Below are 22,952 nucleotides of genomic sequence, written 5' to 3'. Positions count from 1 at the left end.
AGGGAAGGGTTCGGGCCCTGCCTCTCCCTTACAGACCTCTCCTTGTTTGTCCGTTCTTGCCTTAATCCTGGGACCCTAGTTCACACGGTAAGCCCCAGAAAGACACATTAGCCCCTCGCTTCTGCAGACAAAGGGATGACCTCACTGCCTTCTTCAGACCCTCCTCAGGTCGCCCCACGCACCCCTACACGTCCGCGAGGTCACCTGACTTCGTCTCACAGACACACACCCACCACTGCCCAAGGCCGTGGTCACAGTCACCGGGCCTGGGTAAACATCTCAATTTTTATTTTAAGGGATATAATCAATGGAAATTCATGATTTCAAGAAAAACACAAGAATTGGTTTCTGTGTTCTGTCTGGATCTCCACTGAAGATACTGCTTTCCAGCCAAAGTTGGCTGAGTTGGCATCTGGGCTGGAGTGTCAGACTGGTGGTCAGCCCACACACACACTCCTGGTTACAAGTATCTTTAGGGAAGAAGGGTTTTTACCTCCCATGTCCATTTCCATCCAGTGGAAGGGGGAGACTGGCCAGGGCCAAGGCACACCTGGAAGAGGTGGACAGGGCCAGAAGATGGGGAGGCCGGGACCCTCTCAGCTGTTCACACCCTCCAGACAATGCAGATTCCTCAGGGTGGCAGGAGGGCCATAAGTTTCAGAGCCTTGAGAGGCTGATCAAGGAACAGAACGCAGATGAGAGCTATTGATCTCAGTTTCTCACTACAAAACATCTTCCTACTATCCCCGAGTCCTAAGTGATGTCCCAACAGAGGTCTGGGAAGGAAGTGGGAGTGAGGTGAGATGAGCATCCTGGTGACATGAGAACTCCCCACTCCGCTCTCCACTCTATTCCCCTCCCCCAAAGCATCCTCTCCCCACTCTATACGCAACTCCCCCCTGCAATGCACTCCAGTCTTGGGTTACAGGGCCTTAGCAGGCTGGGGGTTTCTCCAGTACACCATGAGATCCACCAGGAAGCTGGGCAGGTAGCTCATGGGGAGGTAGATGAACTTGGCATCCCAGCCAGGTGAGTATTGGGTACGGGGGTGGCAGGCAGTCAGGGCATGCTTCATGCACTCTGTCACCAAGGACAGATCCTGGCAGCAGGTTGTCTCCAACAAGTCGACTGATTTCATGACTGTCCAGAAGGAGACAGAATCCAGATATATTTCTACCTCCAACCATTCTGACTTAGGGATCAACTTATGTAGCAATGTTCTTAAGAATCCCTAGACCACCTAACTTGAATCAACCTACATTGTCAAATGAGTCCCCCAACTCTTACATCAAGAGCAATGGTTCCACACGAAGGCACATCTAACTCCATGCTGAGAATATCTAGACTACAGAAACTGCAGGTGTCTACGAACAATAAATGTCACAACATGAAAACCAGCTGTCCCAAGGCCAGCTTGCCATGACTACACAGGGTCTTCCCTCTCTGGCTTCAGTTTCCTTCCAATAATAATAAGGGGTTCATGAAGACAGTGGTCCCCATATCTACCAAGCCTGGAGCTTATTGAGCTGGTTTCTGTCATATATCAGCATGAATCAACCATGGGTGTACATGTGTCCCACCCCTCTTGAACCTCCCTCCTACCTGTCACTCTATCCCACCTCTCTGGGTCACAGAGCACCTGATTTGAGCTCCTTGGGTCATACAGCAAATTTCCTTAGCTACCCATCTGACATATGGTAATTTATACTGATACTGATGAACCTTCTTGCAGGGTAGCAATGGAGACATGGACAGAGTGAACAGACACAGTGGGGAAGGAGAGGGTGGGAGGAACTGAGAGAATCTTAAGGTCTGAAAGGAAACACTTAGTAACCACAGGCCTCAGGGCAGCAGGAGCAGGCATTCAGGGTTGCTGGGGCAGGAGTGCCAGAAATATCCACACAGAGAGCTGAGTTCCTCCTCTGCTCAGAAGCACGCCTGCCTTGTAGGAAGAATATTCTCCAACCATTTACAGTCAGCACATACAGTTATAGTGTAGGGACTTGGGTAAAAACATCTCAACCTTACTGAGATATCATTTGTGTTGAATATGGTGAATTAAAGGTAGGAAATAATTATGTATCATACCATAAAATACTTTTTAGTAAATAATGCTATTTAAAAGTATAGTATCTTCTCAAGCATAATCTATGATGCTTTTGAAGAAATTTTTGAAATGTTCTAAATCTACAGATATTCATTTAGTGTAAAGAAAAGGATACTAACATGTGACAACAGAAAACCATGTATGTCAAAATGTTAATATTACCTCAGAAGGTGAGATATTCATGTTTGTTCTTAATCCCTTCACATTTGTGAGTTTCCACAATGACCATGTTTTAGATTTCTAGTAAGATCAGAGAAATTAAAGTTCTTTCCTTCCTTTGCAAAACTCGGAACAATTGTAGTAATAAAAAGAAAAAGCAGAAGAAGAAAAACAGAAAAAAGAGAGAGAGGAAGTGAGCCTATAGTAGTTTTCTGACTTCCTTTGACAAGTCCTCAGAGCACAGTGTCATCCTCCAAAATAGGTAACATTTAAATCCAAGTCAGACTAATATGTTTCAGCAGCAAGAACGTGATCAAGTGCTGACAACACAGCCCAGCTCCACGGCTGCCCACAACCCAGGCAACTGAGCAGACTTCCAGCCAAAGTCGCTATTTCCACTCCATCTCCAGAAACTGAGACCTGATCACCCTGCTCACTCAGCAGCAAGAAACCAGGTATTTTTGCGAGAGCAGAGGGGCCACCCGACAGCGAGTCTGCACCCCCTGGCCGCCCCTGCAGAGCTTCAAGGTCCGGAGGTGGGGGTGGGGGATGAAGGAGGCTCCTCTGTCAGCTGGGTGAGGTGAAGAAGGCGGGTGGGACTTCAAGTCCTGGGAAACACCTTGGGAATTCCCAGTCAGTTGAAAAGGGGTCTCAACCTGTACAGAGAGAGAAGAAATAAAGAAACACAAAAGAAATGTGGGTGGTACCTCTGTCCCCCACACACTCCTTCACCCACTGCCTCTCCTGGTACCAGCGCAGGAGTTGCTATAGGCCCACAAGGACGGCCAGGTACAGCCACATGGCTCCCAGGGGACAGGCGCACAGGGGTTGGTGTGAAGCAGAGGCTGGCTAGTGGTCAGGCAGGAGAAATTAAGAACATGCACAATGATAGTTGGCTGGTCAGCCTCCAGGCTCTCCGTTTCTCTGGATGGAGTTCCCATAGTGATTTAGATTTTCCTGTTCACCCTCTTCAGTGACTGTGACTGACTCTGACCCTGATACATGCTCTTGGTACACTTAACCCATTTCTAACAGATGTCATTGCATTTACAACACAGCCTCTTAAGGATGACAATAGTTTTCCCAACCACCTCTGTCTGATCCTCCCACTCCTCCCTGTTTCCCTCTGCCCAAATTTCAACCCCCGCCCTCACACCCTGCACATCAGAACACTTACATTCCTGGTTTCATGGTTCACAACTACCTTCTTCCCTTTTGACAATTCAACTCTGGGGCCTGTGTTTTCTTAACCTATGGGAGATTCTTACAAGGGAATACACTTAGAATCAACAGACACCATGGCTTCAAACCCAGTTCTGCTGCCAACAAGCTGTGTGACCCTGGGCAGCTGGCTTAGCCTCTGAGCTGGTTCCCTCCTCTGGCTCAGCTCCAGAATTCCCTCCTGAAAATCTAAGCCCCTCAGCCTCTCTAGGATCAGGAGAAGGCAAAAGGGACTAAGTTCTCTCCTGATAAAACAGTTCTCTGGACCCAAAAGGGGTTCAGAAGAGCAGTGGGGGGTGTTTGAGGCAAAGAGAGGGGACACGAAAGCAATGAGGGGACACAGGTAATGGTGAGACTTCTCCCAGGTGCTGGGACGGGTATTGGCAGGACTCACACAAAGCTGCTCCAACGGTTGTTCTCCTTTTATTCCGTGAAGATGCCCTGCTCACAGTCCGCGGTGTTTGGGTTCATTGCCCTCTGCTCTTCCTGTGTTCACACCCTGCCCCGCCCAGCACCACACCCAGAATCCAGACTGCTCAGACACTGAGAAGAGACTGATGGAAAATACTGACTTGAACAGGGACCATGGAATGGGGTGTGCAGACCACCCATAAGCAAGGAGATGTAAACCACAATGACGGAAAGGAATTAGTTCAGTTTGTAAGAAGGTGATGGTGGAGAGGAGGAGGGAGCTGAGCCCTCAGGAGAATGAGGAAATGACCCAAGACTGGACCACAGAACAGCTGTGCAAGGAGGGGTTCACGGGGAGGCGGAGGATACCATCCAGTAACGGGGCTGGACCACGAGGGGTGTGGAGCTGGTGAGAGGGGCAGGGGCAGAGGGAGCCAGGGTCAGCGCCCTGAGCATCTCCTCACCATCCACGTTTATCACAGCTCCAACTGCCAAGTCAGGAAAACGACGGGCACTGAGTGGAAGGAGTTGCTGTTTAGTGGCTCAGTCATGTCCAACTCTTTGCGAGCCCATGGACTGCAGCACACCAGGCTTCCTTGTCCTGCACCATTTCCCGGAGCTTGCTCAAATTCATGTCCATTGAGTCGTTGATGCCATCTAACCATCTCATCCTCCGTTGTCCTCTTCTCCTCCTGCCTTCAATCTTTCCCAGCATCGGGGTCTTTTCCAAGGAGTCAGTTCTTCCCATCAGGTGGCCAAAATACTGGTGCTTCAGCTTCAGCATCAGTCCTACCAGTGTGTATTCAGGACTGAGTTCCTTTAGGATTGACTGGTTTGATCTCCTTTCTGTCCAAGGGACTCTCAAGAGTCTTCCCCAGCACCACAGTTTGAAGGCATCAGTTCTTCGGTGCTTAGCTTTTTTATTGTCCAGTTCTCACATCTGTACATGACTACTGTAAAACCATAGCTCTCACCAGACGGACCTTTGTTAGCAAAGTAATGTGTCTGCTTTCAATACACTGTCTATATCATAGCTTTTCTTCCAAAGAGCAAGCATCTTTTAATTTCATGGCTGCAGTCACCATCCACAGTGATTTTGGAGCCCAAGAAAATAAAGTTTCTGTCACTGTTTCCTTTGTTTCCCCACCTATTTGGCATGATGTGATGGGACTGGATGCCATGATCTTAGTTTTTTGAATGTTGAGTTTTAAGTCAGCTTTTTTCCTCTCCTCTTTCACCTTCATCAGGAAGCCTTTGCATTCTTCTATAAGGGCTGTGTCATCTGAGTGTCTGAAGTTACTGATATTTCTCCCAGCCATCTTTATTCCAGCTTGTGCTTCATCCAGCCCGGCATTTCACATGATGCACTCTGCATAGAAGTTAAATAAGCAAGGTGACAATATACAGCCTTGATGTACTCCTTTCTCAATTTGGAACCAGTCTGTTGTTCCATGTCCAGTTCTAACTGTTACTTCTTGAACTACATACAGGTTTTGCAGGAGACAGGTATGGTGGTCTGGTATTCCCATCTCTTTAAGAATTTTCCACAGTTTGTTCTGATCTAAACAGTCAAAGGCTTAAGCAGAGCCAATGAAGCAGAAGTAGATAATTTTCTGGAATTCTCAGGCTTTTTCTATGTTCCAGCCAATGTTGGCAATTTTATCTCTGGTTCCTTTGCCTTTTCTAAATCCAGCTTGTACATCTGGAAGTTCTCAGTTCGTATACTGTTGAAGCCTAGCTTGAAGGATTTTGAGCATTTTTATGATAGTATGTGAAATGAGTGCAACTGTGCAGTAGATTGAACATTTTTTGACATTGCCTTTTTTGGGGATGGAATGAAAACTAACCTTTTCTAGTCCTGTGGCCACTGATGAATTTTCCAAATTTTCTAGCAGACTGAATGCAGCACTTTCACAGCATCATCTTTTAGGATTTGAAAGAACTCAACTGGAATTCCATCACCTCCACTAGCTTTGTTTGTAGTGATGCTTCCTAAGACCCACTTGATTTCACACTCCAAGATGTCTGGTTCTAGGTGAGTGATCACACCATCACGGTTATCCAGGTCATTAAGATCTTTTTTGTATAGTTCTTCTCTGTATTCTTGCCACCTCTTCTTAATATCTTCTGCTTCTGTTAGGTCTTTCTGTCCGTTAGTGTGCCTATCTTTGGATGAAATATTCCCTTGGTATCGCTGATTTCCTTGAAAAGATCTCCAGTCTTTCCCTTTCTATTGTTTCCCTCCATTTCTTTGCACTGCTCACTTAAGAAGTCTTTCTTATCTCTCTCTCCTTGCTCTGCTCTGGAACTCTGCATTCAGATGGGTATATCTTTCCTTTTCTCCTTTGCCTTTTACTTCTCTTCTTTACTCAGGTATTTGTAAGGTGTCTTCAGACAACCATTTAGCCTTTTGGAATTTCTTTTTCTTGGGGATGGTTTTGATCACCACCTCTTATACAACATCATGAACCTCTGTCCATAGTTCTTCAGGCGCTCTGTCTATCAGATCTAATCCCTTGAACTGATTTGTCTTTTCCACTGTATAATCATAAGGGATTTGATTTAGGTCATACCTGAGGACAGCCTAGGGTAAGAGATACAACAGCTTCCTTGTGGCCCGACCGTGGATCTTCATAGCATGGGTTCCTGCCCCTGCACCAGTCCTTCAGACCAGACCTGATTCCTTCCCCAAGGAAGGCAGCCTGGAAGGAAGAGGAAAGGAGCTCAGTGGAGGGTCCAGGCTGAGAGCGTGCGTTGGTGTTCACTGCACTTTCTACTAAAGCGTCTGTTGTTCTGCACTGTCTGAACTGGGGCCCTTGTGTCATGGTGCACACTGTCTGCCGTGACAGCCATCTCAGTGCAGCCTTCACCACCCACCCCAGCCCCAGCGTAGGATCAGCAAGGAGGGTCATGGGGCTTAACAGCACAAGTTCTCTACCATCTGAAGAAGATTCCTAAGGGTGAGTCCCAAGGTGGTCCTGAACACATACCACTGAGGCAGAAAGTGAATCAATGATGCTTTATTTGATTTCAGTTAGTTTGGTATGTCTGACTCGGTGTGTGTGTATATGTAAATATGAATATGAAAATCTGGAGTTTTCAGATCAAGCATTAAATTCTAGGTCTGCATCTGAGTAGGGGGCATGGAGTGACCTGAGGGCCTGACACTACAGCCTTGAAGGACTCAAAGACTCTTGAGGATCCTCCTGGTCATGCTGACTCCACAGCAGTCCCCTGTCTGACACCAAGCATTCAAAACAGGTTGGAGTTGCAGTGACATTTCAACCTTATCCTCTCTTTGCTCCCCTCCCCTAGTAATGCTATGGCCAACTCTCCTCTAGGAATATGCCCCTGACTGTGGACACAACTCCCACACATTTAGAAGCACCCTCTCCCTGCAGACCCTGGGTCTCACCCACAATTGAGGTACAGTAGCTCCCTTGATTACTTACTTCATGGGTACCCTCCCCACAGGGCTCCTGAAACCTATATACGTAGCAGTTAAGCACATGGAATGACTGCACAGTCAAATCATTTCAGTTCCAATTCTGCCTCCAAAACTGTGTGTCTGTGGGCCCTCATGCAGGCAGTAATATGTTCAGTCAAACCCCTTAGTCCTCAGACCCAACTGGACACCAAATAGATAAAAATATTCTTCCCAGTGAAAGACCTACACAGAGCAAGAGAGAGGGACTTGGAAGGAATGGTCTCTAAAACTCCAGAGAGAGGAAACCCCTGAAAAACACTGCCCTACAAGCACAGAAGCAGGGAAAGAGAGAGGACCCATCCATTCAGGCTGTAACCTGATGGAGGCTGAAAAGGTCTCCATGCCATACTTGAACATGCAGCAGCTTCCAAAGGACACTCAACCCATGATGCTGGAGACTAACTGCATGGCCCCTCACCTTCTGCACCAGGGGCAGTAGACTCAGGGTCACCTCCATCACGCCCAACAGGTCTCGTCCAGTATCTTCATGAAGTATCAGCCACTCAGTTGTTGAGATGGGCATGGAGATGTCAGTGTTATTCAGCAGACTTCAGAGTCTTGGGAAGCATCGGGGGTAGAGGGCAACACTGTGCTGCCCAGGAGTGAGGACTCAGCCATGGTGCCAGGTCACCTTCCAATACGGGGAGAACTTTAGGAGAGAAGCTGTAGGGGGAGCGGCTGGAGCAGAGACCTCCATTCTCCTGAGGATTTGGGGAGAGCGGACCCTGTGTGCAGTGGGAGGACAGGAGGCGTGCCTCCCTCCTGACTCTGTCTTTATGGCCCAGCCCACTGCCTGCTGACAAAGGGCAAGAACCCCAAATAGGGTGGAAGTGAGGAATGAAGACAAAGAAATCAAGTAGGTCCATAATCTGGACATTGGAGGGTAAAGTTTTGGGTTTTCACAGTTCATGTTGTCTTTGCAGACATGATAAATATTCGCCTACATTTTCAGATTTTCTGATACCTTTAGGACTGAGTGCTCAACAGCTAGCATGAGGAGAAGAATGAGAAATATAAAAAGACAATGAGAAAGGGAGGGGAAGAGAGGAGAAAAGGAATCAGTAGATTAAAGACAAAATATAAAGATGACTATATCTGGGTGCAGATTGTGTGAAACAGACCTGAAATCCCAGGTTTGGGACAGACTTGGTAGTTCAGGCATGGGCTTGGGCTTGAAACCCTAGCACTTCAATACTAAACAATGTGTCTGCAGCAATCTGGAGAATTTCAAGGGGTATTTTTGGGGGGATGGGACAAGGATGCCCTTGACACCCATGGCAGATAGTCCATCCCTTACCCCAGAAAACTCCACTTTCTCCTCCCACTCACACTGGCTTCATCTCCTTGGTGCAAATTCACCTAGCTTAAAGGAAACCTCTGTAAGAATCCAAGACACAATCCCACGGTTTTAAAGTAAACCTTTAGGCTCAGAGGGTAAAGCATCTGCCCGTGATGTGGGACACCCAGGTTTGATCCCTGGGTTGGGCAGATCCCCTGGAGAAGGAAATGGCAATCCACTCCAGTATTCTTGCCTGGAAAATCCCATGGACAGAGGAGCCTGGTGGGTTATAGTCCACAGGGTCGCAGAGTCGGACACGACTGAGTGACTACACGCTACAGTTAGCAACCCTAGGACTCAGGGCAGTGGCAACAGGCATTCATGCAGGGTTGCTGGGGTAAGGGAACCAGAAGTTCCACACAGAAAGCTGAGTCCCTCCCCTGCTCAGCAACATGCCTGACTTGTAGGATGAATACGGTCCAACCATTTGTTATAACGAAATGATCAAGGGCTTCCCAGCTGTTTCAGTGGTTAAGAATCTGCCTTACAGTGCAGGGGACACCAGTTAGACCCCTCCTCCGGGAAGATCCCACATGCCATTGGGCAAATAAGCCCGTGTGCCACAATTACCAAGCCTGTACTCTAGAGCCCACAAGCTCTAGCTACTGAAGCCCGTGCACCATAAAAGCAGTGATCTGAAACAAGAGAAGCCCACACACCTCGAATAGAGAATAGCCTCTGCTTTCCACAAGTAAAGATAGACACATCACAGCCAACAATAAATAAATAAACAAACAAACAACATATCTTTTTTTTTAAAAAAAGATACAATCAAACATACATGGTTATAGTGAAAGGACTTGGGTAGAAAGAAGTTTACGAGATATTGGTTACATCAATATGGTGATTAAAAGGTAGGAAATATTATGTCTCAAACCATGAAGCATTTTTTAATAAGTAATGCTATTTTAATGTGTAGCATTTTCTCAATGGTAATTTATGAGGTTTTTGAAGAAATTTTTATTATGTTTTAAATCTATATATTTTAATATAGTAGAAAGAAAAGGATAAATATCTGCAAAATATAAGACCATGTACCCCAAAATATTAACAACACTTATCTGGGTGTGAGGTTTTAGAGTGTTTGGTTTTAATCCCTGCATGTCTCTCAGTTTCCACAATGATTATGCTTTACATTTATACTTAGAAGAAAAAATCTAAAGTTCTCTCTATCCCCTGCCAAACATCAGCAGATTTGTAGTAAAAAAATAAAAATAAAAATTAGTAGAGGCTTCCAGTTCAAGATGGCAGAGTACAAGGACGTGTACTCATGTCCTCCAACGAGAACATTAAAATCACAACCAGTTGCTGAACAACCATCCACAGGAGGATGCTGGAACCCACCAAAAAAAAGATACTCCAGGTCCAAAGACAAAGAAGAAGCCAGTGACACCAGAGGAGGGACGCTGTCACGATAAAATTAAATCCCATAACCGCCTGGTGGATGACCCACAAACGGGAGAAGAAAAAATACCAAAGAAGTTCTCGCGGTGTTGTGAAGGTTCTGAGCCCACGTCAGGCTTCCCAGCCTGGGGATCTGACAAAGGAACTGGGAATGCCCAGGGAACCTGACCTTGAAGACCATCAGGATTTGATTACAGGACTTACACAGGACTGGGGGAAAGACAGACTCCAGTCGTGGAGGGCACAAACAAAACCTCGCGTGCACCAAGACCCAGAGGAAAGGAGAAGTGACCCCATAGGAGACTGAAGCAAACCTATCTGATTATGTTGGAGAGTCTCCTATGGAGGCTTGGGTTGGCTGCTGCTGCTGAGTCGCTTCAGTCGTGTCCGACTCTGTGCGACCCCGTAGATGGCAGCCCACCAGGCTCCCCTGTTCCTGGGATTCTCCAGGCAAGAACGTTGGAGTGGGTTGCCATTTCCTTCTCCAATGCATGAAAGTGAAAAGTGAAAGTGAAGTCACTCAGTCGTATCCAACTCTGTGAGACCCCACCAAGCTCCTCCATCCATAGCATTTTCCAGGCAAGAGCACTGGAGTGGGGTGCCATTGGAGGCTTGGGTTGGCAGGGGCTCACTAAAGGGATAGGGGCACAGGCAGCAGCAGTCCTGGAAAGTCCTCCTTGGCATAAGCCCTCTTGGAGGTCACCATTAACCCGGCCATAGAGCCTGTAGGCCCCAGGGCTGGGTCTCCTCAGGCCAAACAACAAACAGGGAGGGAGCAGAACCCCCATCCATCACCCATCAGCAGATAATTGGATTAAAGCTTCGCTGAGCAAGGAAAAACTGACCCAGTCTCTCCCATCAGGAAGCTTACACAACAAGTCTCTTAGCATCCTCCATCAGAGAGCAGACAGAAAGAAGCAAGAAGAACCACAATCCCCCAGGGAGTAGAGCAAAAACCACATTACAGAAAGTAATCTAGAAGAAAACAGCAGAAAGTTATGTTCCAGATGAGATGACAAAATAAAACCCCAAGAAAACAATTAAATAAGTGGAGATAGGCAACTTCCAGAAAAAGAATTCAGAATAATGATAGTGAAGATGATCCAGGATCTTAGGAAAACAATGGAGAAGATGCAAGAAATGTTCGCCAAGCATCTAGAAGGGCTAAAAAGCAAACAAACAGAGATAATCCACTAGCAGAATAACTGAAGCAAGAGAATGGATAAATGACCTGAAGGACAAAACAGTGGAAATCACTGCTGCAGAACGAAATATTAAAAAACAAACAAATAAATGAAAACAGCCTATGAGACCTCCGGGACGACATTAAACACATCATTTGCATTGCACGGGTCCGGGAAGGAGAAGAGAGAAAGAAAGGACCTGCGAAAGTATTTGAAGAGATAATAGCTGAAAGCTTCCCTCATATGGGAAAAGAAATATCAACCAAGTCCAGGAAGCACAGAGAATCAGGATAAACCCAAAGAGGAACACACCAAGATACAGAGTAATCAAACTGACAAGAATTAAAAACAAAGATGAAATATTAAAAGCAATAAGGGAAAAATGACAAATAACATACAGGGGAACTCCTATCAAGTTATCAGCTGATTTCTCAACAGAAATGCTTCAAGGCAGAAAGGAATGGCACGATATATTTGAAGTGATGAAAGGGAAGAAACTACAACCAAGAATACTCTACCCAGCAAGACTCTCCTTCAGATTTGATGGAGAAATCAAAAGCTTTCCAGACAAACAAAGGTTAACAGAACTTTGCACCACCAAACCAGCTGTATGACAAATGCTAAAGGAGCATCTCTAGGCAGGAAGCATAAGAGAAGGAAAAGATCTAACAGAAAATAAACCCAAAGAATTAGGAAAATGGGAGCACAGATATCAATAATTGGGCTTCCCTGGTGGCTTAGACAGTAAAGAATCTGCCTGCAATGTGGGAGACCTGGGCTCGATCCCTGGGTTGGGAAGATCCCCTGGAGGAGGGCATGGCAACCCACCCCAGTATTCTTGCCTGAGGAATACCGATGGACAGGGGAGCCTGGTGGGCTACAGTCCATGGGGTCGCAAAGAGTCAGACATGGCTGAGCAACTAAGCACAGCACAGCATATCAATAATTACCTTAAATGTAAATGGATTAAATGCCCCAACCAAAAGACATAGACTGGCTGGGTGGATGAAAACATGTGCTTGTATACACTTCCACTTATCACATCACTCTGCTTGAGTCCCCAAATTGTATATAATTATTTTATATTGCTAGGCTAATCATGTTCCCATTATACCTTGCAATTGTAATTATCTTTTATTTTAATCTGGCTATTGATTGTGAAAAATGATAAACATCTTTTACTATTTTGACTGTGTAACTATTACTCAGTATGGTTGTATCATGATTGGTCAACAGAAAAATAATAGATTCTGTATCCTCAAAACTACCATTTAATAGAAAAACCCATAAACACTTTAAAATTCAGATGCATATCAGAATTATCTTAGAGGTCTTTGAAAAATACAGATGCCCAGGTATTGCTTTTTTTTCCTCCAAATCTCCAGATATATTTCTGATGAACAGCTCTGTTTAAAACCAACTGGATTAGATGATGATCTTTTACTTTTATCTAGTTTGTTTCATTTTTTCTATTTCATATTCAGTGCTCCCATCTCATTTAGTTTATGTTTTTCAATTTTCCCATCTCTTCTTTCTTTTTTTGATGTTCTTTCCCGAGCTTTTATCAAGAGTAGTAAGAAACCTTTTGTGTACATGTATATCAGTCAGTTCAGTTCAGTTCAGTCACTCAGTCATGCCCAACTCTGCTACCCCATGGACTGCAGCACATCAGGCTTCCCTGTCCATCACCAGTTCTGGAGCTTCTTCACACTAATGTGCATTGAGTCAGTGTTGCCATCCAGCCATCTCATCCTCTGTTGTCCCCTTCTCCTCCTGCCTTCAATCTTTCCCAGCATCAGGGTCTTTTCCAAGGATTCAGTTCTTCTCCTCAAGTGTTGGAGTTTCAGCTTCAGCTTCAGTCCTTCCAATGAATATTCAGGACTGATTTCCTTTAGGATTGACTGGTTTGACCTCCTTGCAGTCTGAGGGACTCTCAGGAGTCTTCTCCAACACCATAGTTCAAAAGCATCAATTCTTCAGCGCTCAGCTTTCCTATAGTCCAAATCTCATGTCCATACATGACTACTGGAAAAATCATAGCTTTGACTAGACAGATCTTTGTGGGTAAAGAAATGTCTCTGCTTTTTAATATGCTGTCTAGGTTGGTCATAGCTTTTCTCCAAAGGAGCAAGCATCTTTTAATTTCATGGCTGCAGTCACTATCTGCAGTGATTTTGGAGCCCCCAAAAATAAAGTCTCTCACTGTTTCCATCATTTCCCCATCTATTTGCCATGAAGTGATGGGACCAGATGCCATGACCTTTATTTTTTGAATGCTGAGTTTTAAGCCAGCTTTTTCACTCTCCTCTTCCACTTTCATCAAGAGGCTCTATACTTCTTTGCTTTCTGCCATAAAACTCATGAATTTTGCCTAACCAAAAAATTTGTGACATTTTGATTCCACTTGTATGACTTAGTATGAACAGAATGCTAATTTCTAATTTAAAAAATGAGATATACAACAAGCACCAAAGGTTTACTGAATAGCACAATGAACTATAGTTAATATCTTGTAATACTCTATAATGGAAAATGATTTCATAAATAATACATGTGTATGTGTACAACTGAATTCACATTGTGTGTATTTGAAAAATTTTAAGTCAACTATACTTCAATAAAATAAATAAATAAATATATATATATATATATATATATATATATATATATATATATATATATATATTTTAAGCACAGAGAATAGAAGGAAAACAGAAACCAAAGAGAGAAGAAAAATAACTCCATGGTAGTTAACTGAGTTTCTTTAGACAAGTCCTGAGAACTCAATATCGTCATTTGAAGTGAATGACATTTATACCCAAGTGGAATGTCTATGGGTCAGCAGTAAGAACACAATCAAGTGCTGAGAACACAGCCCAGCTCAAGTGCTGCCCCCAGATACCCTTGCAGACTTTCAGCCAGAGCCCCCACCTCCACCCCTCCTCTAGAAAGTCCACCCTGATCACCCTGCTCACTCAGTAGCAAGAAACCCAGACTTTCTGTTGAGAGAAAAGGGGACACCAGACAGAAAGTCTGCAAGGACACAGTCTCATCAGGGAAATGTCTCCCCTAAATGCAAACCTTCAAGGTCAGAAGGTAGGGGTGAGGGATGGAATAGGCTCATCTGATCAGCTGGGTGAGGTGAAGAAGGCAGGTGGGACTTCACGTCTAGGAAAACACCTTGGACTCTTCCCCAGGGTCCTGACAATGGGTCTCCTCTCACACAGAGAGAAGAAGTAAACAAGAAATGTGGGCGGTACCTCTGTCCCCCACGCGCTCCTTCACCCACTCGGTGGCCACAGCGACACTCTCTGTCTTGGTGACGTCCAGGATCACCGTCTCCAGCCTGTCTGATGTCTGGTTCCTCAGCTGCTCCGCCCCTTGCTCCATCAGACATGCAGCCAGGACCCTCAAGCCTCGCAGGTCCAGCTGCCTGGCCAGCTGGTTCCCAAAGCCCGAGTCACAGCCCATGATGAAGACGAACTTATCCCGGAGGTGGCTCACCACCTGCTTCTCCTGGTACCAGCGCAGGAGGTAGTACAGGACCACGAGGACCGCCAGGTACAACCACATGGCTTGGCAGGAGACGGACACACACAGGTTGTGGTGAATAGGGTCTGGTTAGTGATCAGACAAGAGGAATTAAGAACATGCACCAAGCTGGTTGGCATGGAGGCTCCAGACTCTCTGGCATGGACTTCTCAAGATTTTCCTGTTCACCTTCTTCAGTGAGTACTGCTGACGACGATCCCAGTGCTTGCTTTTTGGTACTCTTAACCCGCTTCTCATCGATACCATTGCATTTCCAACACAAAACCTTAAGGATGACAATACCTTTCCCAACCTCACTTTCCTGGTCCTCCCACTCCTCCCTGTTTCCCTCTGCCCACCTCTCCCTTCTCAATCCTCACACCCACACACACATTAGAAGTTTTGCATTCCAGATTTCATGGTTCACAACCAAATTGTTCCCTTTTTCTTACTGAAGCCTGTGACCTGGGTCCCCCAGGTTATTTTACATTACAGGAGGCTTTTTCTAATGAAGATTCGTATAATGGGATACACTTGGAATCAAGACACACATGACTTCAAAGCCCAGCTCTGCTGCCAACTAGCTGTGTGACCTTGGCAGCTGGTGAGCCTCTGACCAGCTTTCCTCTCTGGCTCAGCTCATAGAAGTCCCTCCTGAAAGACTAAGTCCCTTCAGCCTCTCTAGGATTAGAAGGAGAAGGCAAAAGGGAATAAGGTTTCTCCTGATACAGTGGCTCTCTGGACCAGAAAGATGTTCAGAAGAGCAGTGGGGGTGTGTGAGGCAAAGAGAGGAGACACGAAGGGAATGAGGGGCCACAGGCAATGGTGAGACTTCTCCCAGATGCTGGGATGGGTGTTGGAAGGACTCACGCAAAGCTGCTCTAACAGGTGTTCCCCTTTCACTCCAAGAAGATGTTCTGTCCACATAGCTGGACGCTGGGTTCCATCGCTCTCTTTCCTTGTGCGGTTAGACCCTGCCCTGCCAGGCACCACGGACAACATTCAGACCACCCAGACATAGAGAAAAGCCTGAATTGAACCTTGATGTCATATCATTAATTGGAATGCTAACTCCACCAAGCAGGGAGTTCAATAATTGGAAAGGAATTAGTTCAATTTGTATGGAGGTTATGGTGGAGAGGAGGAACAAGCTGCCTGCACAGGAGACTGAAGAAAGGACCGGAGACTGGACCCCAGAGCAGCTGTGCATGCAGGGGGTACACAGAGATGGGGAGGATACTATTCAGTAATGGGGCTGGACCACCAGGGGCACTGAGCTGGTGAGAGAGGCAGGGGCAGAAGGAGCCAGGGTCAGTGCCCTGGACATCTCCTCACCATCCATGTTTATCACAGCTCCGACTCCAGATCAGGAAAGACAATGGGCACTGGGTGGAAGGAGAGGATTCTCCAATGACACAGAGGTGCAGATGCCCCTGGAGCCCACCCCAGCAGTCAAGATACACAGAGAGGAGGACAGATTCAGCCTCTAGTGGTCACAGCCACCTGCAGGGTGCTGACTGCCTCCTGAAAGGAGTTGTCCCTCAGGTGGCAATCTGCAGCAGTAATGGAAAGGATCATCCTGCAGAAAGCAGCTTGTGCCTGCTTCCCGGGTGACCAGCAGGACCCTCCTACAGGGATTCCCCAAAGGGTGAGGAAGAACAAGGCCAGGGTGGAGGATGGTGCCCTGGAAACTGTCAGGAAGCCAGGGGGACATGCAAGTCTTTTACAAACACTAACCCTGTTAAAGACGAAGGTTGTGGTTTCTTTACTTGGAAAAAAACTGAAGATTTTTTTTCTATGACCATGAATTCCTTCACCATAAATTCCCACAGGTCCATACAGCAGCCTCTTTCCAGTCCTCACATCATCAGCTTCCCTTTTGTGAGTCTTGAAATTCATATGATGACTTCTGGGGTCTCAGGAGCTTCAAACTCCTGTTCCAGGTGGGTACAATGACAAGCAGGTCAGCAGAGAGCAGTAAGAGGCAGAAGCTGGGGTGACACTCACCTGGAATCGGAGGGGACATAACAAGAAATCTCTCAGGCACAATTCTGTTAGGGAGACTCACTGACAAAAGTCTCTGCATCTTATGTCCTTGGAGGGGTAGTTTGGCCAGATTCCAGGTCCAAACATCTGACCCACATGTGACCCAGAGCTGACGCACATACCCCTTGGTGTAGCCCCAGAGCATCTCAGCGGGGAGCACTGTCAAGCTAAGGCCACCCTCTACCCGCTGCCTGTTCTACACCCAGGACACGTCCTCTGAGCAGGTGGAGGTTAGGTAATGGGGGAGCAGGAAGGGGTAGGGAGTGAGGGCAAACTGTGCAAGCTTGTTTCCAGCTCCACTGTCTGAAGTGGAGACTCTAAAAAGTGGAGATAGGTCAGTGTGTTAAGGTGATTGGAGGGTTTGGGGAGTCACTACCCCATGCAACCCACAAAGGCCAGGCCAGCCCAGGGAAAGAGTGACAGCACCTTCCCTTTGGCACTCCTGCGGATCTTCATAGCATGGGTTCCTGCTCCTGCATACATCCATCAGAGCAGACCTAGCTCCCCGCTCAAGGAAGGCGGCCTGGAAAAAGGAGGAATGGGGCTCTGCTGAGGGTCCAGCCTGAGAATGTGAGCTGGTGTGCCCTGCACCTTTTTTCCAGTGCGTTTGTTCTTCTGCCTTGTCTGAGTTGGGGGCGGTGAGTCACAGTCCCCAGTTGGCCATGGAACTTATCTCAGTGCAACCCTGAGTTCCCCAACCCCTTGTAGGACCAGCAAGGAGAGTCAGGGTTTGTAACCTCACAATTTCTCTGACATTCTGTAGAGGATTGCTGGAGATGAGTCCAGACCTCCTGAACACAAACCCTCAGGGCATAAAGTGAATTAGTGATGCTTTACTTGATTTCAGTTGGTTTGGTAGGTCTGGCGGTGTGTGTGTGTCAATAAAAATATGAAAATATAGCGTCTTCAGATCAAGCAAGAAGCCCTAGATTTGCATTGAAGAGGAGAACGTGGATCGACCTTGAGGGGCTGACACACCACAGCCTGAAGGATTCAGAGATCCTTGAGGATCCTCCTGGTCATGTTCATCTCTTCAGCAGTCCCCTCTCTGACACCAAGCCTTTAAAACAGGTTTGAGTTTCAGGGGCCATCAGCATCTGACCTCGCTCTCTGTTTACTTGAAAATTGTGATATTGTTCTATAACATAAGGTTCCTGTAAACATGCCATAATCTCAGTTTTGAACAAAAAGAGATAAAGTTTCAGTTTTTTAGTTGACTCTTGGAGAAGTCCCTCCCACTCCAATTTGCCCTCAGCCCAGGTATCTGTATGACTGTACAAATACCTTCTCCACTGAGTCCATACTCAGACCATCATGACAGCAGACGACACACAGAGAACAAGGGTCTCTGGAAGCACTGGGACATCAGGGGAATTCCTGCCCTGCACACAGTAGGTGCTCAGTAAGCATTAGCAGAAAACATAAGACTGGGCTCCAGAAGTGACTCTCACACTCCTCCACTGGAGGGTGGGGGAAGGGGATCTGGGCTGGGGGACCTGGCAGGTGGCAAAGGATGGAGGGTAGTGATTCTACAGGAGGGGATGGCAGGAGGACCGCAGGGAGGCTTCTGGTAAGAGAGAGGCTACATGTCCCTAGGGAAGGGTTCGGGCCCTGCCTCTCCCTTACAGACCTCTCCTTGTTTGTCCGTTCTTGCCTTAATCCTGGGATCCAGGTCACACGGTAAGCCCCAGAAAGACACATTAGCCCCTCGCTTCTGCAAACAAAGGGATGACCTCACTGCCTTCTTCAGACCCTCCTCAGGTCGCCCCACGCACCCCTACACGTCCGCGAGGTCACCTGACTTCATCTCACAGACACACACCCACCACTGCCCAAGGCCGTGGTCACAGTCACCGGGCCTGGGTAAACGTGTGGTCAGCTGGGTGAGGTGAAGAAGGCAGGTGGGACTTCACGTCCAGGAAAACACCTTGGACTCTTCCCCAGGGAGCTAACACCGGGTCTACCCTCACAATGTGGGAGGTATCTCTTACCCCCACACTCTCCTTCACCCACTCAGTGGCCACAGCGACACTCTCAGTCTTGGTGACTTGGTCCAGGTACACCGTCTGCAGCCTGTCTGATGTCTAATTCCTCAGCTGCTAGGGCCCCTACTCAGACAGACACGCAGCCAGGAACTTCAAGCCTCGCAGGTCCAGCTGCTCGGCCAGCAGGTTCCCAAAGCCCGAGTCACACCCCATTATGAAGATGAACTTTTCTTGGAGGTGGCTCAACATCTGCCTCTGCTGGTAACAGCCGAAGAGTTAGTAAAGGCCCACAAGGACCACCAGGTACAGCCACATGGCTTTGCAGGGGACAGACACACACAGGCTGGGGTGAAATAGAATCTGGCTATTGACCAGAGAGGAGGAATTAAGAACATGCACCAAGTTGGTTGCCCAGTCAACTTCCAGACTCTCTGGCATGGAGTTCTCAAGATTTTCTTATTCACCTTCTTCAGTGAGCATGACTGACTCTGATCCCAGTCTTGTTTTTTGGTACATATAACCCACTTCTCATTGATACCATTGCATTTCAAACACAAACTTTTAAGGATGACAATACTGTCCCAACCTCACTTTCCTGGTCCTCGCACTCTTCCCTGTTTTCCTCTGCCCACCTCTTCCCTCTAAATTCCCCCTCCCCCATACAAACACACACATTAGACCCTTGCATCCCAGGTTTCATGGTTCACAATGATCTTTGTCCTTTTTCCTGGTTAAGTCTCAAATCTCAGTCTCCCAAATCTAGTGGAGTTTCTTACAAAGGGAACACACCTGGAATCTAGACACACACACACGTGGCTTTAAAGCCCAGTTCTCCTGCCAACTAGCTGTGTGCCCTGGGCAGCTGGCTTAGCCTCTGACCTGGTTTCCTCCTCTGGCTCAGCTCACAGAATTCCCTCCTGAAAGACTAAGTCCCCTCAGCCTCTCTAGGATTAGAAGGAGAAGGCAAAAGAGAATAAGGCTCTCCTGATACAACAGTTCTCTGGACCCAAAAGGTGTTCAGAAGAGCAGTGGGGTGTCTGAGGCAAAGAGAGGGGACACGAAGGGAATGAGGGGACACAGGCAATGGGGAGACTTCTCCCAGATGCTGGGATGGGAGGTGAAAGGACTCAAACGAAGCTGCTCTAACAATTGTTCCGCTTTCATTCCGTGAAGATTCCCTGCTCACAGGCTTGGGTGCCAAGCTCCATCACCCTCTACACACTCTGCATAGACTCTGCCCTGCCAAGCACCACACCCAGCAACCAGACCACTCTGACATGGAGAAAAGACTGATGGAAAAGCCTGGTTTCACAGGGACCAGGGGTCAGGGTGGGCTTCCCTTGTGGTTCAGCTGGAAAGAATCTGCCTGCAATGCAAGAAACCTGGGTTTGATCCCTGGGATGGGAAGATCCTCTGGAGAAGGGAAAGGCTGCTCACTCTAGTATTTTGGCGTGGAGAATTCCATGGAGTGTATAGTCCAGGGGTCGCAAAGAGTCAAACACGGCTGAGCAACTTTTTTATTTTTTTATGGGATGGGGTGGGCTTCCCAGGTGGCCCTAATGGTAGAAAACCTGCCTGCCAAAGCAAGAAACATAGGAGACGTGGTTTTGATCCCTGATTCGGAGAGATCCTGTGGAGGAGGGCAAGGCAAGCCACTCCAGTATTCTTGCCCGGTGAAACTCAGGGACAGGGGAGCCTGGTGGGCTGCAGTCCATGGGATTGCAGAGAGCTAAACACTGAGGCAACTTAGCGCCCATGGACGCATGGGATGGGGTCATCAGTAGGGAGGTCAGTAAACCGCAGTGACTGGAACAGAATCAGCTTATTTGTATGAGGGGGTGGAGAGGAGGAGAGAGCTGACCGCGCAGGAGACTGAAGAAAGGTCCTGAGACTGGACCTCAGAATGGCTAGGCAGAGAGGGGGTCCATGCGGAGGGGGAGAATACCATCCAGGAATGGGGCTGGACCATGAGGGGCATGGAGCTGGTGAGAGGGGCAGGGACAGAAGGAGCTGGGGTCAGTGTCCTGGGCATCTCCTCACCATCCACGTTTATCACAGCTCTGACTGCCGAGTCAGGAAAGACTACAGGTCCTGGGTGGAAGGAGAGGCTTCCCGAAGGACACAGAGGCTCAGATGCTCCTGAAACCCATCCCAGCAGCCAACAAACACAGAGGAAGACGCATTCAGCCTTGAGTGGTCACTTCACCTGCAGGAAGCTGATCGTCATCCTGAAAGGAGTTGTCCCTCAGCAGGGAGTTGGCAGCAGTAATGGAAAGGATGGTCCTAAAGAAAGCAGCCTCTGCCGGCTTCCTGGGTGACCAGCAGGACCCTCTGACAGGGACTCCCCAAAAGTTGAGGAGGAAGAAGGCCAGGATGGAGGACGGTGCCCTGGAAACTGTCAGGAAGCTGGGGGGACATGCAAGTCTTATACAAACACTAACCCGGCTGAGAGAAGATTGTGGTTTCTTTACTCAAAGTAACAAGACTTTTTTTTTTCCTCAGTGACCTTGAAAGCATCAACCATAAATTCTCACAGGGCCAGGCAGCAGACTGGTGCCAGCCCTCAGGGCATCTGCCTCTGTTTTGTGAATCCTGAAAGTTACAGTGTGGGTTTGGGGCTTGTCAGGAGCTCCACACTACATTCCAAGTGGGGAAGACCACAGGAAGATCAGTAGGGACCCGAGACAGGAGGCTGGGATAACTCTCACTCACCTTGGAGCTGCAGAGCCCACAAGAAGACATCTTTCAGGGCCCACCCTGTCAGAGAGACTCACTGACTAAAATCTCTTCATCTTTGATCCTCGGAGTTGCAGCTGGCCCACATTTCATTCTCAAAATGGACAGACAAGTCCTGTCTTCATGTCCTAAGGGTCTGATTCTGGCATGGTGATGGTATTAGGGTTGGGGAGCCACTGAGCTTGTTCTCCAAAACCACCAGCATGGCCAAGGGGCGGAGGAGGGAGGCTGCCTTGTGGCTGCTGCGAGGCCTCTGGCATGGGTTCCAGCTCCTGCTCACAACCATCATGCCAGACCTGGCTCCACCCCCAAGAAGGCAGCCTGGAAGGAGGAGGACGGGAATCCGCTGAAGGTCCAGCCTGAAGACTCAGCTGGTGTGCACTGGACTTCATTCTCAATGCTTTTGTTGTTCAGCCTTGTCTGAGTTAGAGCCCTTGTGTCACAGATCAAACGGCTGGCCGTGGAACCCATCTCAGTGCAGCCCCGCATCCCCCAACCCCTTGTGGGACCAGCAACGAGGGTCAGGGCTTTATAACCTCGCAAGCCCTCTTGACATTCCGGAAACGATTCCAGGGGGTGATTCCAAACCTCCTGAACACACCCTCCGAAGACATAAAGTGAATCAGTGATGCTTTATTTGATTTCATTTGGTTTGCTGAGACTAGTACTATTTGTATGTGTCATAAATAATAATTTGAAAATCAAGTGCCTTCAGTTTAACCATGAAGCCCTAGCATGCATTCTAGTAGGTGAACTTTTCAAATGAAATTTTAGGGGAAAAATAATCAACAGAAATTCTTGTTTCCAAGATGGATCAAAACCTGGTTTATGTGCCCAAACCTGCCAAGGCCACCAAATTGGCACCCAGGCTATTGGATCAGGCTGATGGACACCCTCCACTGTCAATAGACACCTTCAGTGAAGAGGGGCTTTTATCCCCCTGCCCATCATTTCCATCCTGGGGAAGAGGGAGACAGAACATGGGAAAGATTCATCTGAAGAGGTGGACAGAGCCAAAGCACAGGGGACTGAAAGCCCCAGTGTCTCATGTCCTCCCCACAGTATGGCTTTTCACAGCTGATGTGGGTCATAACGCACAAGGGACAGAATGAAGACATGAGCATCTGACCCCAGTTCCTCAAGCACAATATGTCTCTTTCTTCCTAATTTCTTAGAGTCCTAAGCAATGAGCCAAACAAAGCCTAGGGATTGAGTGAGGAGTGAGGTGGAATGTGTGTTCTGGCTCCATGAGAATGCCCCTCTCCATTCTATTTTCCTCCCTCCATGTATCCTCTCCCCACCCACAACCCAACTCCTGCCTATTACGCACCCCGCTCTTGGA

General features: G+C 47.6%; 1 protein-coding gene across 1 annotated transcript; it reads right to left on the bottom strand.

Moving 5' to 3' along the window:
* Positions 1-922: 922 nt before the first annotated feature.
* On the bottom strand, positions 923-14,885 carry LOC138078656 (retinol dehydrogenase 16-like). The gene is made up of 4 exons (XM_068971453.1): positions 14,573-14,885; positions 4,268-4,386; positions 2,974-3,031; positions 923-1,140 (listed from the first exon to the last, which is right to left on the bottom strand). The coding sequence occupies exons 1-4, from the start codon at positions 14,883-14,885 to the stop codon at positions 923-925; spliced, it is 708 nt and encodes a 235-aa protein (XP_068827554.1).
* Positions 14,886-22,952: the final 8,067 nt, after the last annotated feature.

The sequence above is a fragment of the Capricornis sumatraensis genome, chromosome 4 (genome assembly GCF_032405125.1).
Source record: "Capricornis sumatraensis isolate serow.1 chromosome 4, serow.2, whole genome shotgun sequence".
NCBI lineage: Eukaryota > Metazoa > Chordata > Mammalia > Artiodactyla > Bovidae > Capricornis > Capricornis sumatraensis.
Note: the sequence above shows the minus strand (reverse complement) of the source record. Positions and strands in the feature narration are given on the sequence as shown.

What these genes read in the sequence shown, in the direction of transcription:
- LOC138078656 (XM_068971453.1), bottom strand. Translation starts at nt 14,885, where the DNA reads ATGTGGTTGTACCTGGCGGTCCTCGTGGTCCTGTACTACCTCCTGCGC. An exon ending in GGAGCGCGTGGGGGACAGAG is followed by an intron (nt 4,387 to 14,572) that starts GTACCGCCCACA and finishes CTGACTTGGCAG; the next exon opens with TTGGAGCTGTGATAAACGTG. An exon ending in TCCAGCCCCGTTACTGGATG is followed by an intron (nt 3,032 to 4,267) that starts GTATCCTCCGCC and finishes GTGGGCCTATAG; the next exon opens with CAACTCCTGCGCTGGTACCA.